At 42.3% G+C, this 19,637-nt stretch overlaps 1 protein-coding gene across 1 annotated transcript in view; it reads right to left on the bottom strand.

Annotated features, from left to right (window-relative positions):
• Positions 1–241: 241 nt before the first annotated feature.
• Positions 242–19,637, bottom strand: part of LOC310986650 (plexin-A2-like) — a gene marked incomplete at its 3' end in the record, with an annotated part of 71,348 nt that continues 51,952 nt past the window's right edge. Inside the window, exons 17-31 of the mRNA XM_083972673.1 lie at positions 17,575–17,814; positions 16,742–16,885; positions 16,037–16,271; positions 15,408–15,550; positions 14,007–14,275; positions 12,120–12,186; positions 11,632–11,778; positions 9,657–9,816; positions 6,986–7,089; positions 5,170–5,270; positions 4,173–4,338; positions 3,865–4,034; positions 3,173–3,385; positions 1,795–1,945; positions 242–337 (exon numbers count right to left, since the gene is read on the bottom strand). Of these exons, the coding sequence (XP_083828799.1) occupies positions 242–337; positions 1,795–1,945; positions 3,173–3,385; positions 3,865–4,034; positions 4,173–4,338; positions 5,170–5,270; positions 6,986–7,089; positions 9,657–9,816; positions 11,632–11,778; positions 12,120–12,186; positions 14,007–14,275; positions 15,408–15,550; positions 16,037–16,271; positions 16,742–16,885; positions 17,575–17,814 (2,406 nt within the window). The remainder of the gene's footprint in view (positions 338–1,794; positions 1,946–3,172; positions 3,386–3,864; positions 4,035–4,172; positions 4,339–5,169; positions 5,271–6,985; positions 7,090–9,656; positions 9,817–11,631; positions 11,779–12,119; positions 12,187–14,006; positions 14,276–15,407; positions 15,551–16,036; positions 16,272–16,741; positions 16,886–17,574; positions 17,815–19,637) is intronic.

Here is a 19,637-nt window from a genome sequence, read left to right as displayed (position 1 = left end):
GTACATTTGTTAAGTGTGTGTATGCATTTGTATGTCGCTCTTTGTGAGTGTGTTTTTGTTGTTTATCCGGTAGGTCCAGAAAATCTGCAGTGCCTCCATGTACATCACTGTGTGTTTACGTGTAATCCCATACGTGCCCATGTGTTGCTGATGGGTTTAGAACTCCTCTGTTGTGTGTTTGTGGAGTGTATGTACATGTTTATGGACTGTATGCATCTATGTAGGTGTGCGTGTGTGCGTCTCAGCTCTCTGCAGACATGACTGAGATGATCTGCTCCACTTTATACGCCAACTTTTGCTTCTGGGCTTGTTCATCCTGCTCCAGTGCCTCAATGATCTGAAACACACACACACACACACACGGGCACAAGCTGAAGCCACATGAGCCATATCACTGGGCAGCCACAGGAATCATACACAGTATACACATTATGAACCAAACAAATACCCAGCAGGCCTCTGACAGCTTCCACTGCCTCTGCTATTTTTATAGTCAAATATATTGTGCATCTGACACAGGTTTCTACGTTTTCAAAAGTGTTACAATAATTTTTGCACATTAATTTGAATGAACCAACACTGTTTTGATGAATTACTGTATAATATTAAAGGAGTCATCACCCGGAAATCACATTTTTCCTTGTTAAAACATGTATATTGGTGTTGGACCTCAGTCGTTTTGGCTCTTTGTTTAAGCCAGAGTAGCTCATTAGGCTGCACCCCGCAAATGACCAGATTTTGACTCTGCTCCTACGGTGACGTCACCGTGGAGACTGCTTTCATAAACACACCTCTTTTCCACCACCCTGACTTCCGCCGCACCACCATTACTTATTTTATTTCCCACTGTAGCGCTGTTATTTCATCACTTTATTAAGTTTTAATATTTTTTAAGGGTTTAGATCCCCAATATGCAGTTAGTTTATCCAAATGACGGCTGTTTAGAAGTTTGCTCTGATGTTGGGAGAAGTGAAGCTCCAGCGAGCACCATGTTTGATTTTCTTTTCTTTTTCTTAATTTCTAATAAGTTTTAAGAATTGATTCAAGGGGGACTGGATACATAAAAAACCATGTGATGACTCCTTTAAAATATCTTTCAGACAAGCGACGACTTGACCTTGAGCTCTGGGGAATTTTAATGCCATAACTGATTAATTGAAATACAAACTTCACATTGATCAACAATGGTCATTCACTACAGCCCAATAAAATAATAATAAATGATCCTTTAAGCCTATAACAGATACGTATTTCCCACTTTGGGACAGCATAAACAAGCTGACAACATTGATGGATGATGGTGAAATTGTAAATTGTGGTTAATAGCACACAGTTCCCTATCGAAATATCCAACAGACACTGAGAATCTGTGACCTTCAGTCGTGTTTGTGTCCAAATGACTAATTGAAGTCAAACATCAATCTCCTTTTATATCGAACTCAATCACAAACTCACAATGGAAACATCTGTCTCCTCCAACAGTGAGTCATTTGGTGCTGACTGTTAGTGTGCAGAAGGTTTCTTGCTGTGAGTCAGTATAAACAGTTAAGACTCAAGCCATGGACTCAAAACGCTCTGAGCCGTGGGGAGCGTCACAGTTGGGTGATTAGTCTGTGTGGCTCCGTCACTTTAAGTGATCCATGTAGCTTACAAACAAGTCATTTGATCCACTGATAATTAAAGGAAATGTATTGATTATACTGTAGCTTCTGTAAAATAAAATAAATGCTAACTGTAGCTGGCTAACCACAGCAGAGGCACATGTCCATGCTCCAGTGTGTTGAGTGGGCTCACCTCTTGGCTGTACTTGCTGACGTAAGCGTAGATCTCATGGAGGGCACTGAGCACATTGAACTCACTGGAGTGAAGGCGAGCTTGTTCAGCCAGATAGGCATTCATATCCTGATCACTGATGGCAGGCAGGCGGTTGATGTCAGCATAATACCTGAGAGGAGACACACACACACACACACACAGATTCAGTGTCAAGGGCACAGCCGTGCACACCAGAGCTTTTCTCTTCACTTGGATTCAGTTTGTTGTTTAAGTCAAAGAATATTTGCTGTTAGAAGTGTCTGAACATCAGAGGTGTTTTTGGCAGGAAGATAAAGAAAAACGTCACTCACAAGTTCAGTGATTTAGTAATACTCCCACACCGACACACAGACTGTACCTCGCTTGGCTTCATACTCTATCTGTGTTTGTTCAGGATTTGTTACATTAAAACCAATATTAATTCATAACTTTATGAATTCCCTTCTGTAAAAAGTCCATAAAGTGAAAACATTTGCATCAGCAGGGAACAAACATGAACAAATGACAGTAACTAATAGTCACACCACAAATAGATGCTACCATGAAATATATGATTGAGCTATTACTGTTTATTGTTTATTGAGGATCCCCATCCAGTTACAGGTAGTGGTGAACATCAGCATTAACCAATCTGATTAGAAAGAGCTGTAGGATACTTGTTGTGAATAATGTTTAGAATAAATAACAATAAACTGCTGGATAACCTATGAATAACCTTCAGCCATCCAAGACCAGAATGCATTCAGTCAACACTAGATCTATAAGAACAATCAAGAGTAAGTCTAGCTGCCCTATTTTGAGCTGTTTGTAATTTTGTAAGCTCAGACTTGGGTGCAGAAGCCCAAATAACTGAACAATAATCCAGATGACACAACACTAATGTTTATACTACCTGTCTGTGAGTTGCAGGTGTTAAATAGGTGGCACATTTCCTAACAGCATTATAGTTAGAAAAGACTCTCATACTGTACAGTAGGCTACATCACTTCATCTCTCACGATACTCCAGAATCGTGTCGTCTTACTCCTAAAACCAAACCTTAACCCGACACTAACAATAACCTCTAACATAACAAGCCCACTCCCAGGAAAACATCATCTTATCTCTAATCAAACACATCTCAGTTCTAACTTTCACCCAAAACACAGACACTGATACTTCACCAAGTCTGTGAGTGAGAAAGTAATGACGACCAAAGAGCCCTTAGTGTGGGAGTTTTATTCATCTTTCCCATATGTGATTGTGAGGACATCTTTGCTTACGCACACGCACATGCACATACACATACACATACACATACACATACACATACACATACACATACACATACACATACACATACACATACAGTACATACCTTTCAACCCAGCTTTTATAATGCGGTATGTCCTTGGCATATAGTAGTTTGGTTGAAGGGGAGTCTTTGCCCAGACGGTGTTCAGATGTCGAACAAGAGTCCATAAAGGTCTGAGCCACCACAGACAGACAGGCGTCCGTGATGCTGTTTTTATGGATGTCGAACACAAACTGGGGGTTCTTGATCACGTTTACCCAGAACCTCAGCGGCAGGCTGCAGATATGAGAAAAAAAACATAGGACATGTTTTAGACAAAGCATCATTGAAGTCATTTGTATTAAAATGTTCCTTTTTCAATTTGTATTTGATGAATCCTTTATTGACTTATCTAATTCATTCAGGTATGAGAACAAGATGTACTGGAGTTAAAAAAAAAAGACTTTTAAAAGATTTAGAACTTTAAAAACTAAGGAAGTGGCTTAACATGAAGCACAAGACAATGTGGTAAAATAATAATTACGACTATTTGAAAAGCAGAAACTCTAATCTCAAAATGAACAATAAAATAATCATCATAAAATAGAAAAATGAACAACCAAGTAAAATGTCTGAAATGGGCTTCAGCAGCAGACACAAAGCCAGGCTTCTGTTGGGGGTCGTGTCATGGCAAGCGGCTTAAAACTGTGGCCATCAGGTCTCTTTTCTTTGCATATGAATGAGCGACAGCAGCATTTTTCCAAAATCCCTCTCACCAGTTGCTCTTCCATGTGTGGCGAACATCCATGTCATGGATGCCGTGTCTGTCGGCCTGCTCATCCAGAAAGTCAAACATGTATTTGATTGCGAGGGGCAAGGCGGTGCCGCGACACACTGTGCTGAACAGAGTCTCAAACAGGTCATCCACAAACTTCTGCAGCGTGCCCTGTAGGAAAACAGCACGGGAAGTTGAGACTCAGTTCTTTGAGAAAACTCAGATGTGTCTGGATAACTCTGCACTGTTTTATTGCAGCTTCCACTTTTATTACTACAGGATATTGAAACTTAATGGAACATGTTGAACCTTTGTTGCTAGTAGCCTCGTCAGGTAGATCTCAGACACCATCTTGCTGCCTCGCTCTCCCTCTTTCTGGTCCCCGTGGTCGTGGTTCTTGACTAAGTGCCACACCTTGACCCCGCTCTCCAGATCGGGGGTCAGCATGGGCACGCGGGAGTGCGGGCTGTCGGGGCTGGTGGGTGTGGAGCGGAACGGTACATCCACACCTAATATAGTGATGAAAAAAGAAAATGTAAATGCAGTTTCTAAGGAGACTATATCTTGTCTGGTAATCAGCCTGCGCTGCGCTCAAGCAGAGAGAAAGTCCCACTTGTTTCTCATATCTGGATTTAAGCCTGACTGTCTTCTTTGTAATCCGCAAGTGGGCAGGTTCGATGTGTGTGTGTGTGTGTGTGTGTGTGTGTGTGTGTGTGTGTGTGTGTGTGTGTGTGTGTGTGTGTGTGTGTGTGTGTGTGTGTGTTTAGACTGTATAATCATTTGCTGACATTATTTCACTGGTTGTCATAGTAATGATACACCCACTAAAGGCATGCTATCAATTTGCACTCTGGTCCTGGCTTTTCATTTTTCTGCTCCTCTTCTTGTTTTCCTGAGTGTTTTCTCTTATGTGTCATGTTTTTTTTTTAAGAAATCACTTGAATCTAACGTGAAAGTGACAGAGATGAGACTTGAATTGCATTTAAAATCAGTCTGGTATGTGATATGTATATGATATATGATATGTATGTCCCCTGTCCCTATAGTTTATTATTACATTGTGTATTATTTGAAATAACACACATTTGCTCTGTTTATCCGAACACAGTGTAGAATTAGGCAACCTAAACAGACTATGTCTTGATTATGTGCCATTGAATATTTGTGAAACTCATGTTGCATCTATATTTGATACGCTATTGTGTGATAATGTGCTTTGCGACAGACTGATGAGTGACAGCAACAGATGGTGCAGCACTGCAGTATGTCAGATGAATATGAAGTATTTGTATGTCTTAAACAGTACTGACCGTATCTGCTGATGCTGCGTGGGAAGCTGGCTGAGGAGGGGATGTTGAAAGAGGACATCTGCTTGGGCACCAAGGCCACGACACAGCGCTCAGACACCTGGGAGACCAAAGGTAAAGCCCATCGATTACTTCTCATGAATTCATCACTCGCTGCAGATGGTCAGAAGTAATCACAGGTGGAATTTGGAAAAATAGTTTGAGATTAAAATCCAAGGATGTGGGGGTATTTGTGAAATATGATTCATGAATGTTTGCCATGAGCGGTTGAGTCACAGTAGTTACTTATGCAATGCAACTTAGAGCTGGCCCTGTAGTTCAAGGAAAAGACTGTGTATTAATCTATCATTATCACTTAAATAGAAACAGCATTGGTCACAACAGCTCTAACTACAAAACAGGACCAAAACATTAGAGGATTGTGCCAGTGGAGAAAAGTAGAGATCCTCTGCACTGCAGTATAATTCAGTCAAGTGAATGTCAGATGTCAAATGCAGTCAAGGTGAAGGAATCAGAAGTAGGTTCACCACAGACCAGAGCTCGGCTCTAGACCTACAGACTCTGTGAGTGAATATGTGTGTGTGGCAAACTCTTTGCTCATTAAAGATTCAGTGACTTGACAAACAGAGACAGTTTCAGTACAACTACATGAATTCACAGTTCTTCACTCAACACTCCGACGCTGTGATGAAGAGCCCAAAACTGCACATAGTGAAGTAATTATGTGTTTTTCATGCGTAGTTCACTGACTGCTGATTGTTTTGAAGTTACAGTGGCTACGCCGAGGCCTTTTCCAAGTGCTGATATCATTTATCTGTGCATTTATACTGCTTTGGCAGAAGATGCAAGGTCATCTACAGCATGAGCTAAATTCACTCTGCTGTTCTGTGTGAGCTACAAATGTACTTAATACAAATCCAGCGTAAAAATCCAATCAGACATTTCCACACCTGAGAAATTAAAAATGAAACAGCAAAATTGTTTATCTCCTCCACAGATAAGAGCAAGGCCATTCATTTCTTATCCAAAGCTGCTTTTAGAGGAGAAAATGTAGATTCTCCTGTCTTTATTTCTGTGTTTCTCCGAGCAAGTGCTCTGACTAGAGATGAACATAGACTGTCAAAAGGAACAGGGTGACTCATCTGAGGTTGGTGACCCGTGTAGTCATATTAATGAGCCGAAGAGAGGGGGGGGGGGACGTTGTAAAAGACACAGGCACACGGGTGTATGTTCGGCTGACTAAGCGCGCTTGTGACCGGGAGGTTGAAAAAATGTCAGCAGGGGTGAGCTGAGTGTTATGAATATGAAGGAGTAGCGCCCTGTCCTTCCTCCACACTATCTGCTCCCGTGTCCTTGAGCAACTGGATAGTTTGAAAAAAATGTTGAAAAAGGTTTTGGCTCTGTAGGTGTGACTGTGCATTGGTGTTTTAGACACAGCTTTATGCAGATGTGGAATGACAGAGGGTAATCTTTTATTCACAGTGTTTTTGACATTGGCAGTGGCTGGATTTGAACCCAGGACCCAGACTTACCCAAGTGAGCTGCTGCTGCAGCCCAGATCATTCACTAGTTGTTTGAGTCACTTGTCAAACTTAAATGTCAAACATTTGCTGTTACCAATTTCTTAAAAGTGAGTATTTTCTGCTTTTGTTCTTTTTGCTGTCATTGGAGATTAAATATATTTGGATATTTTTTCCCGACAAATTGACATTTGACAAATAATGTCTGTTGGCTGTTTTTCATAGTTCATTGATCAACTACAACTGTGCAGATAAAGTGACAGCTGGAGCTGTAGTAGTGATGTTTTGAACAGACCTGGTAGTGCATGAGTGTGTTGAGTCGCTTCCAGTCGCTCTCTATCTTGGTGGTGATGTCCTCGTCCTGGAGGACCACGCGAGCTGTTCTGCCCTGCCGCCACTCTGCAGGAAAATCACATCAAGAGTCCATGTGTGACACATGGCGTTTTGGGGAATGGTGCGTATGCCAAGTGCCTGACAGTTACATATTGTCTAATGTCCATAGTTTGTCTTTTGCGGTCCCGTTGTGCCACATGTGAGGTCACATTAACCTTGTGTGATGTGTTAGGTTGTACATTGAACTTCTGCAAGAGTGTCACTGTCATGTGTCACCTCGCCTTCTTGAATATCTCTGCCTGACAGCTATAGAGATGCAAACTAACAACAAATGACACAGGCTCATGTTTCCAGACTGGGACCAAAATGTTGTATCAGAGTGTGTGAGTTAATTAAAGGGACATTGTGTAGGAATTACTCCCATCTAGCGTTGTGGTTGTATATCTCAAGCAACTCAATCCTATTTTTCATGCTGCATTCACGTGAAATTGGGCAGACGGCCGCTGCACGTAACAGCATAAACAAGCCTCTATGTAAACAAGTGGTCTGTCAGCACCAGGCAAAACAATACACGTGACAATATGTTGTCATGGCGATGTCATATTGTTTACTTCTGTGACTAAAATGACATCTGGTTTGTTAGCGACGGCCGTCTGCCCGACTGCAGGTGAATGCAGCATCAGTGTAACGCTCCATTCCTCCTCACTGCGTTACCACGGTGACTTTTCACAGACGCCACCTCCACCTGAGCCGACAGCTCCGGTGTCTCCGCTGAGTTTCCGTGGTTTCCTACCGTCACGCTGCCACTGAACGTAAAAACATGGAGACACCACATGGCAGCAGCACCGAGCTTACCCGCTCCATGGAGATATGAATGATATGAACGGCTCATTCAGAGCTGAAAGGAACACTTCACTTTGTTGATGGGGGGATTACTGATTAATGAAGAACAGACTTTTGAACCAAATAGTCGATTTTCATGAATAGATAACAGGAAAAGTTACACAATGTCCTTTTAATTCAATTGAATTGAATGCTCTATTGTCGTTGAAAACCGAATGCAAGGAAATTAAAAGTGCAATTACAGACGAAACAAGACTCACACAGAACACATTAACGATCACACATCCAAAAAAACAAAACAAAACAAAAAACAATTTTTCAATACTAATGGATAAATGTGAAACAACTAAGATTGAGGTAGTGTGTACTTAAAGTGCAGAATTGGAGGGGAAATAGGTGTGAGGATTTGTGTTGATAGTCCTAATGGCCCAGGGGGAGAACCTGTTTTCAGTCTGTTTGTTCTGCTTCTCAAGCTCCTGTAGAGGGTGAACATTTTGCATCTATTGTCCTTCATTATGTTTCTGGCTCTGACTCATCTGGATCTTAGATGTCCTGAAGACAGAGGACAGCCGATGATTTTCCCTCCTGTCTGTCTGTATGATTCTCTGGAGGGCCTTCCGGTCTGCAGCTGAGCAGCCATGCAGCGTACCATCCTGTCTCCATGGTGGAGCGCTGGAATGTCACCAGCAGGTTTGTCTTTAGTTTGCTTCTCCAGAGAGGTGCAGTCTCTGCTGGGGCTTTTTAACTACCAGTTAATATTTTGCATGGTCACGTAAGTGCAATTGGATGTCTTCTGTTAGTGCAGTGTAGTGATCACACACAGACAGTACTCTCTCTGATTCACTTGCTCACTCAGTCTTTCCCTGGCCGCCTTTCAAAGGCGTGATACAATCCATTAAGCTGTTACCATATAATTGGTGGAAGGCATCAATAGTGTATTATTGGGAAGAAAATAATAAATACAAAGAAGAGAGCGAGGAGGAGGCTGGTGGAGGGAGGTTAACACTTGTTCATGGGTCAATATGGTTTAAGAATGAAACTTTGAAGTGGCACAGCGACAGTCAGAAATACAAAAAGGATCGATGCATCACCTGAAGCACCCCCCCCCCCCCACCTTCCCCTAACTATTCTTCTCAGCAGATAGATGAGAGTGATCACCCAGCAGCAGAGAGCCATGCTGCCTAGAACAGAACAGACTAACTGAATAAGTAGAAATTGGTAACATCCAGTGGAAAAGTTAGTTCGGTGCCCTCGTGGGATGTAAGGTGCCCAAAGCAGCACGGAAAACGGATCTCCCCCAAATCCCTAACCTATAAAAGTCCCCGAAGGTATAAAACTATAGACCCGAAGCAATATCATCCACTAGCGACAAGGTGTCTTATTTACTCCCTTTGAAGGTGCATGTCAGCTGGATTTGTGCCAAGCCGTTCAGTATTGGATGACATGTTGTGGGCGTAAGCCTCAGTGTAGGTGCGCTGTCGAGAAGGTTTAACGTCAGGGTGGGAGAGTGTTGCTCTGATTTGGGGATGTAAACAGACATGGGGAGGGGGTTGTCTTCCGGAAACTGATGTTGAGCCCTTTGTTGATGTCATTTGTCTTCAATGAAACACCTGTGATAACTCCCCAGCTGTGCCCACTCCCAACTGTATTTTCCTCCTCTTGTCAGTTTTCCAACACATCATATGACACGGTTCATTTTCTCTGTGTGTTTTTTTTCTTCTGTCAGACTTTATAATACAAGTAGAATTTAATAGTTTTGCAGAGTATGCAATCCACCAGTGAAGTCTCACCTAGATCCATGTCTGCAGCTCGCGGACGCTGTGAGTAGGGCATGTTCTTGTAGACGGCATCCAGGATCTTCTCTTTTACCTGGGTAATGGTGTCACAGTTGAGCACCTTGACAGGGATTTCTGGGCTGTTCTCATTGTCTGGGTTCACACAGCTCAGCGTCTGGGGATCCAGGATAGACAGAGAAAGAGAGAGAAGGGAGGGGAAGGTAGGTGGGAGTCAGAGAAAAAGAAAGAGACAGAGAAGAGAGAGAGAGAGAGAGAGAGAGAGGTGTTGCTTGCTAGGAAAGTCCTTTCATTACCATTACTGAACTGTCCTGGTGGAGGGATCCTGGCCTGAAATGTAATTTCACACCTCCAGGATGTGGCTGTGCAGCTCCAGCAGGGGCATTAAACAAGTAATGAGACACAGACTCTCCGACATGGCGATCAGAGAGGTGTCATCCTGCTTTGGAGCAAAAGCCCAAGGGGGAGGTTATCCTGATGGGTGTTGGTGGGAACCCCTACCTCACCAGGCACATTCCCTACTCTTCACTGAGCAGCATACACTCAGTATTCTTGATTTTATCCACCAGTTCAAGCATACATATCTTCATTCCTTAACAAAAGAACCAACACTGGTTCAAAGAAAAAGACAGGTCAACCAGTAATTCTAAAGATGGTTGTTTGATGTTTCCTTGTGTCATTTAGCAAGACATTAAGGGAGAAATCCGGTCATTTTTGACCCCTAAATCGTTGTCCTGATGGTCACCCAGTGTTGGGGGGAGCAAAAAACGCTTAAAAATGACTAAAATTGATGCAGACAAACCAGAGTTACACCATGGCCAGACGGCGCTAGGGATAGCAACAACGCTAACCTATGGGGGCAATTATTTCAACCACAACAAACACTCAGAAAACAATCAAATATCTATGGTACATGACTGGAATCCTTATGACACCACTGAACTCATCCTGGAAAGACATTACTATCCGATCACAGAGCACCTGCTCTCCCCGCCACAGAAACAAACACTTCTTCCTTGTTGTGATAATTTCTTTACAAAAATAGACGGTCAGAGATATTTTGGACATTACCACTGCACTGCTCCACCGTTTATTTTAGTAAAGAAATCATCACAACAAGGAAAAAGTGTTTGTTTCTGTGGCGGGGAGAGCAGGCACTCTGTGATGGGATAGTAATGTCTTTCCAGGATGTTTCAGAGTTCAGCTGTCTGAGGTGAGGGACTACATGCAAAAACACAAAGTTTATACTGTTTATACTCTACACTATAGACCGTTTCAGAGAGTATAAACAAATACAGGTGTTACCAAGGATACTAATTAAGGCTCCATTCCATTTAGTGTACCAGAGCGTTTTCTAATGAGCCACACCTGTCTTTGTTTATACTCTCTGAAAGGGTCTATATGAGTTCAGTGGTGTGTCATAAGGATTCCAGTCATGTACCATAGATATGTGATTGTTTTCTGAGTGTTTGTTGTGGTTGAAAGAATTATAGGTCAGCGTTGTGGCTATCCCTAGCTCCGTCTAGCCATGGTGGAACTCTGGTTTGCCTGCATCAATTTTAGTCGCGTTTTTTGCTCCCCCTCAACACTGGGTGACCATCAGGACAACGATTTAGGGGTCAAAAATGACCGGAATTCTCCTTTAAACCTGCAAATTCCCTCCAATGGTGGATCATATCATTGAGACTCCCCCTGATTAGCGGGAGTCGGCATTAAACTCTTGATTCCTAATTTGTTTGTCCCAGAAACTTGGTCCCAGAGCTTAATGAGATGGACATCTAGCAGTGTTAGATTATTTGCCCACTGTTGCCATGATATTTCCACCATTACAGCACTCAAAGGATCCACATAACTACAGCAAAAACACATGGCACATTCCTGTGGATCTGTCATGGTTCTTTGCCAGGAGATGTACAAAATTAATACAGACAATTTTTTTTTCTTTCCATCCCCTTAAGTCTTTATGACTCACCAGTGTCTTGTATTCAATCTGCTGTCGGATGAGCTTGTCCTCACTGAGGGAATAGCGCGCCTCTCCCGTGATGGAGTCAATGGGTCCCTTCTCCATTTGCTGTTTGATGGCACAGAACAGCATGAAGAGAGGCTCGCCAGCACACTCCTTTGTTTAGGAAGGGAAACCGGGGGGATTACAGTGAAAGGTGGGAGAAAGGAAAATAAGACATCGCAGGGGGGGGGGGGGGGGGAGAGATTGGGATTCATCAGACTCAGATTGGGATTCATCAGACTCAGGAAGACATCAAACATAATAACACAGAGCTGTCTTTCATTTTGAATGGCAAAAGCTCAGCGATACATGTGACCCCATAGGTTACCACCGAGTGTCCATAAAACCTGTCGGTTACAGTCACGGCTACAACTAAAGCCTACTTCAAAATCGATACCAGTGCAATGTTAATGGACACCTGTAGCAGCGAGGTGTGATAAAGATTTGTTTTTTACCTTGAGAAATTTGTGCAGTAGGAAGGCAAACCAATTTGTCAGCATCTTCTCTGCCACCGACTCGGTTCTGCGAGACGAGAAGAAAGCACAGTCATTTGTTAGCAAGAGACGTCCCGCGGAGAGCTGGAGTGCTCTGATTATTCTTTTATAATTTAAGACACAGAAGAGCCTGATATTGTTGAAGCCCAAAAACATGACATGGAGAGTTTACAGAGAATTACATCCTTACTCAGCCGCTCAGTCTCAAAGGACACGCGCTCCGATATACTGCCGTTAAGTGCTGCTGGTGCTCAGCATATTTGGGTCATGACATAAATGTGCAGAACTTAGAGGTCCACTTCCAAGTCTTCTTCACTGCTGTGTCTGCACTTAGCTACTTTTTACGTGAGCCCAGATGGGAAGATTTTATGATTTTGCTGTAGTAAATCCTTTAAATCATGTAACAGCACCTTTAAAACGGCATAGAAGCCCTTTCATGGCTTTATAGCCAGTCAGTCTCTCTCTCTCTAACCTGCTGTCTCCGTCACTCCTTTTCTGACCTTACCGGCATCTCATCCCTAACCTGTACTGACTCAGATGTTGACGGCATCCCATTAAATTTTAGAGTGTTTCCGCACGAGCAGCATGTTTGGGCTAACAAGTTCTTGTTGTACTGGCTCCCATGTGAACTCATCCTTATATTTAATGAGTGTGCTTCAGATTGAGAGAGCCCTCTTTTTACAAAAAAAAAGAAAGAAAAAAAAAACCCTCATGAAACATTCAGTAGGCCAGTCTCAGCGCTGGGAAAACAATCAGCAGATAACCAGAGGTGGAGGAGAGAGGCGAGAGAAGGGGAGGTGACGGGGAAAAGAAACGTGAGCTACAGCTGAATGTTTCATGAGTGGCACACAGAAGATAAGTCAGACTGACAACAACTCTGCCGCCGCTGCACTCACTCTTCCCCATTAGGTTCTCTTCCTCTGCTGGTCTCTCCTGCTCTATCACTCTTACCGCTCCTGTCTTTCACCTGTCTGCTCGTGCACCGTGTTTCTCACACTTGTAACGGCTGTTTCACGCGGCTGCACAAAACAAAGCCGAACAGAGGCGGGCTTTCCTTCGCTGGCCTAGTTACTCATCCATCAGAAGTGCGGCAACTGGGCTGGAAAGAACAATGCACTAAGGAATTATCTGTGGCAAAAGATAAGCAGGGTTATCAGAACTGGTCAGGATTGTGACACCTGAACCCTCAAATTCAAATTCTCTGTCAGGAGGAAATAAGTCAAAATTTGGTCCCTCAAATTCTCAAGGAAAATGCTTGATGCTTGAACTGGGACGACACAGTCATGCAGTGGTTACCATGGTCACCTCTAGCTTCTAGTTTGCATGTGTGACTTCTCTCTGGGTTCTGGGTTCCTGAGTCTAAAGACATCTTATTAGATTAATAGTTTTTCCGCTACGCGTTGGTTCTGTGATAGCCATAGGTCATAGGATTACATGGATATACTGCATGTTGTAGCCAATGGATAGATGTTTGAAGCATAGTCAGTAGGCTACATGATTTGAATACGGAACCACTTTGTGAATTTTAAAACTTCTTATCTGTAGTATGCATAACTTTAAAACTTTTAAACAAATGGTAATATCCTCATTCAAGGGGAAATCCATTTCATTGAGTTATAATTGTTACCTAATATAATCCTCAAAAACTGTGACTCCCTGCAACAAATGTGTCTCAATTTTACCTAATGGTCTCCTCATATTTTTACAGCAATATATGCATTTATTTTCACAGTGAATTATTCAGCTGAACATAGAGACGAACACTATTCAGATTTACAAGCGTTATCACAATGTGTAAAGAGCAGGAAATGTCTTTATGTAGTGACTCTCTGACTGACGGTTAAATACCTGCGGAGCAGTAGTTTCGGGTGGTTCTTGCTCTCCAGGTTGCGTTCTATCAGGTCTGACAGCAGGTGCTTGAGGATGTCGGTGGCGTACTCTAGCCGCCCCTGCAGAGCGGTCATGATGAGGGAGGCGACGTAACCGCGGTCACGCATGGAGAAAGAGCGCTGCAACTCCAGTGTACGGATGAATGTCAGCAGGAAAACCTTGTTATTCACCAGCTGAGCAAACTGCTTCAAGGCTTTCTCCACATTCGCCTGCCCACTCCCCGGCACCTATACACATCATGCACACACACACACACACACACATATGCAAAGATGCATATGCTCATTAGATAATATGCACTCAGTGATGAGAAAAGTCATAACATAGATGGAGGAACATGAAGACACATTGAAACACATGCACAAAATCCTCATAAACCATCTGTGTGCAAAACAGAAGTGCTCATGCAGCTACAGGCTCACCCCAATGGCAATCACATGAAAAATAAAGGAAGTGTTCCTTTGATGAAAAAGTCAGGACGTCTAAAACTGCAATTAAAGACTCTTCGGAGCTCTTAATTACTGTGATCATAATAACGCCATGATTAAAATAACTCTCATTGCAACACCAACCCAATCCAATTTTGACCTTGACTGCGTGACAAGTTGTTCTACAATTATTGAAAAGGCAAGTGGTTCATCCTTAGAACTTCAAAATTATAGGGAGTGCATCAGTGATAAAGCCAGTAATGAGAGAATCCAAGGTTAATATTAACACCAGGTTCTGTTGAGTGGGAGGCAACATGAGGTCCTGAGGTATCTAGATGTGGATTAGACCAACTCAGAGCAAAAGAAAATGTCTCCAAACTTCTTTGACAAAACAGTCAGTGAACCGTACTTATCTTAAATAATAATATGTGTGAGGATTTTCTTTCAAATTCAACTGAAATGTAGATTTTAAAAAGCTGTGCTCCATCCCTCATCATCTCAATCAGTAATGTTTGGAGTTAGGATGTTGTGCATTTCACAACCACTTTATAACATCCTCATATGAAGCAGTCACAACAATGAAGGACCATCCAAAGGAAAAGCACGTGTTTGGAATCTTTGCATTTAAGAAGTTAGACAAAGTGCAATGGACAGGGCCAAGAAAAGTTTTACTCCACACAGGTGCATGACTAAGGAACTGGGCAAGGCATCAAACTCTGCTCAGCTGGTGTGGACACCATTAAACAGAGCTCAAACCACAGTGAGTAGACTGACATTTGCTCACACTGCTCAGCTCGAGAGCAGTTTGACAGCACTTGCCAACAAGCCAAAATCAATTTCGTTTTGGAGCCGGGAGCCTGAAGGTCAAGATGTCAGAAAAAAATGCTGAAACTGGATTCAAGTAGTGCAGCCCCGCTTCAGGGTTCCTCACCTCCAGTTCTCGGAGCACAGGGTGATCATCAATGCCTGGGAAGAGAACCCTCATGGAGTAAGTGCGATAGTCCAGGTAGGGGATGCCAGCTCTGTCCAGATCACTTGTTAACTCGTTGATGTCAGTCTGTAGCTCTGCAAAGGCTGCACAATATCACAGGGAAATTACTTATTTTTTCCTAGGCTTGTTCCAATTTTTTTTTTCTCTAAATTTGAAGGCCATATTTCCTTAAAACATCTAATCGCTTTAAGAATTATGGTTTATAATGTATTTGTACTGTATACTGAATGTTTGGCTTGGTTGTGAAATCGACATTTTACTTGATATGGATTGAAAGAGTTATAGTGTGACAGATTTTGTTCTATTATTATAACTGTGTTGTTGGCCCTGTGTAAGCAAAAATGTAAAAGGCAAACAGATTCACAATTTTCTATCATTAATGAGCTCTCAGCCTGTCATTCTGCTAGTCCTACACTCAGACAGTGAATCTTATTAAATAAGTCTAAATCGTTTTCTTAAACAAGGTTCATCAGTCAGAACATCAGTACTCAACAGATGGCAGTGTGATACAGTTACAGTGTAGATGTTTAGTGTTTTAATCAATAGGGTTGATAATGAGTCTCACTCACCCTCCTTGCACTCCAGAGCCACCCGGGACTCCAGATTGTCCATCTGCATCTGCAGTCGTTTCAAAGTGAGGTCGTTCTCATGTGACTTGCGCCTGTAGGCCAGCAGGACTATGATGACGATGATGAGGAGCAGACCTCCTCCAGCTGCGATGCTGAAGATAGCAGGAAGGGTGAGGAGGCTGTCAGAGCGGATGTGAACTTCTCCTGGGGAGATGTGGAGTCCTCCAACTTGAACCTAGAGAAATGACAATAATACTAATTTGGCTACAAACACTGGGCTTCAAACAATGTTGAAAATCCTCAAATCATCAAAACATTGTTGATGAAGAATTAAATTGGCAAGTACAATGGAGATTTTCTTGAACAACTGCCTTTGAACAAAACAAGTTGGCACACCAGCTTAGTTTTCTTTTAACAGATTAATTGCAAGTTGAGTGCCTGTCAATAATTCTTGGGGGCAGTGGGCTGTAATTGGGAACCTAGCAGACCATGAATGACAGACAATGACAGAAAGACAGCGACTTAATGAAAGCCTGTCCGTGACCCACAACACAGTGACGTACAGACAAACACTGACCCAGAGACAGTGACCCACATCCACACAGACAGCAAATCAGAAACAGACAGACAGACAGACAGACAGACAGACAGACAGACAGACAGACAGACAGACAGACAGACAGACAGAACGTGCATCAGACTGACCAGGACTTTGTGCTGCCCTGTGAGGTTTGGTGGTTCGCAGAGTAACTGAGTGTCGGACACAGTGAGAGAACAGGGCGTATCCCCGATCAGCACCGTGTAATTCAGCCTTGCTCCACCAGATGCAGATGGTACAAGGTTGCGTCCCTGCAACACAGTCACAGAAGCAAAACACTGCAAATAACTGCACAAAACAACAATATGTCATCAAAGAGAAAACACATATTAAGACCACGCAGTTGTGGAAAAGAGGTTTTGGTTGGAGGCCTCAGACTGAACTGTAATTTAACTGCATCACACAAAAACACAATCAGCTGCTTTCCAGCAATTGCAGTGTTGCAGTTCCTTTACCCTTTTGGGACTCTGTCTGCTGGCTCCAAATTTTTGGTGTCGTTGATCAGATTTTTAAGCAATTATCTTATAATACCCTCCAAAAATTATTACCATGTGATTTTGAGGCATTAGTATAATTACTAAGAAATGATGTTAAAGTTGTGATACACTGATTTTTAGGAAGGTTAATGTGTAGCATTACTAATCGGGAAGAAAATAGGATTGTACTGATCATTAAGAAGCGTGGGGGATTACAGTAATGAGGACATGGCATAGCAGACGTTAAACAAGACTGATGAATACTGTATCTCCTATACTGCACATTCAGCGTCCTTGTTGATGCTAAATTCTTATAGGCTCCAAACTATTCTCTGTGGAGCTCCTGATGTGTTGTCAAAATAATGATGTTCTCTGAATTTGTTGCGCATTTGTCTACTTATAAGTGTTGAGCTCTCAGGCTCACCTTACATCTCTCTTATTTACTGCAGGGAATTAAAACGTACTTTGAGTATGATGGGAGCTCCAGGTTTCTGCTCCAGGACTCCTGATAGGCTGAGCGGCTCCAGGTAAGGGTTGGGGTAGTAGACAAAGCTTGTGTTGTTGTATGTAAGCAAAGCTTGGACGTTGTTGAAGACAAAGCCAAACTCGTCCACATGTTTGATGGTCTCCTGGTCTGTGTTGAACTCGGCCTTCAGGGAGGGGGCGAAGCAGCTGATGGTGGTTGTGTTCAGCACTTTGCAAACCTGCAGAGGAGTCAGGTCAGGTGGACAAGTTACACACAGTTCCCACAACCACACCTAATGTGACAGATTCTGAAAAATACACACATTTAATGCCTCACATAATTGTTTGTAGCTGTATTAATAACTGCATATTAGATAATTAATCTCTTTACACAGTAATTAAATAAAAAAGTAAAAATTGATATTTCTCCAGGCAATTCAGGAGTCAATATTTTACCCTGAAAATATTTTTTTCCACCTTATTGGTAATACTGTATCATCTCAAGGGAATATATTCGTTTTAAAATAAGGTAAATAGACTACAGGCTTTATGCATTTTTTTAAAATCTAAAAACCAAACCTTTGTGGAATACTTTTCAACAGATGCCTCATTTCATTCATTTTAAAGTTTTGATGTTATGAATCTTGTGTAGCCATTTAGTATTACTCAAATTCTACATTCATTTGAACACAATGTGAAGTTTTCTGCCACTCTCATTCAAAAGATAACAAAACAATTTTGGTGATGGGAAAATAGTTGTAACCTCCAAGGATTCCTTCAGTGTCAGTCGTTCAGGGTGCTTTGGTCTCCTCCAGCCCAGGGTAAACCACTCAATCAATAAGTTCAACATTTAAGCCTATGGCTGCTGTTAATGTTTCCTCACCTTGTTCCTCTGACATGCATGTCTAATCCTTCATCCCTTTTAACCCTGTAAAACCCAAATATAGAAAAACGCCAAAAAAATTTTTTTCAACCATTCAGATGTTGTTGTAGGAGGCCTTTGGGGCTGAAAATGGAGTGTTTTCAAAATTTTTATGTTTTAGTAAGGTTTTACGGAAATGTTGTAATATTGCAACGTTGGGCTTAATGGGGAGCAGAATCTCCTGTATTTCCACTCATTGTCTGAACAGCAATACAGAACTAAGGATTCATTTGCAGGGTTTAGCTTTTCCCAAGCCAGTATATAACATGAATAATAATCTCAGTCATGTTGTTATGAAGAGTCATTTATTCCAACAAGAAGAACTTTGACATTTATTTATATTATTTACAGTGATAGTCCCAGAAGCAGTTCTTGTCCTCTGAAAAACAGAGGCAGACATCTAACCCAGTCTCACAGCATCACACTTGCTTTGGGTATTAGTATACCTTTTTGAATGATGTACTCATTCGTATTTGTTGCCACAGCTTCAACCATGTCTTCTGACACAAACTTTTGGAAGTAGTTGCAGTGGTGTGAGGAGGGAGTTGACATCATCAGTGAGAGCTGGACCAGAAAAATCAGTATTGGGACTGATAAAATCTTTTTTTTTTTGCCTGCGACATCTGTCACGGGGCATGATGTGTTTGTTTGATTGGGGCTCAATGTCCACATTGGCTGGGCAATCAGTAGGTTCTTGGTTTTCTTTGTCCACACAGGCATCGCTATCGGATTCTTCGTCACTTGCATCAGTGTCGTCGAAATCCATGTCCACATGTCCAATGTCCTCTCTCCGTTTTGGACGATGGCAATTACATCCTGCACGCTGTACCGATGATCTCGCCTTGCTGGTGGCATTCTGAAATGGAAAAAATAAAAATGAAACAAATGTATATACAAATAGCACACATGCTTACTAGATTCTAGATGGCCAACAGGAAAGATGGGGTGGTGGGGAGACTGATTTCATTATGAAGTGTTTACAAATTGCACTGAAGTAGCCTATTCACACATTTCACTGGTCACACAATACTGACCTATTGACCTATTGGAGACTGTGATTATCATCGTAATAGGAAATGCATGTAGCCTCCAGCTTACAACCACACCTTACATCCATGAACATTAGCACCTGTTCCAGGA

This window comes from Trachurus trachurus (genome assembly GCF_905171665.1).
Source record: "Trachurus trachurus genome assembly, chromosome: 5".
NCBI classification, from domain to species: Eukaryota; Metazoa; Chordata; class Actinopteri; order Carangiformes; family Carangidae; genus Trachurus; species Trachurus trachurus.
Note: the sequence above shows the minus strand (reverse complement) of the source record. Positions and strands in the feature narration are given on the sequence as shown.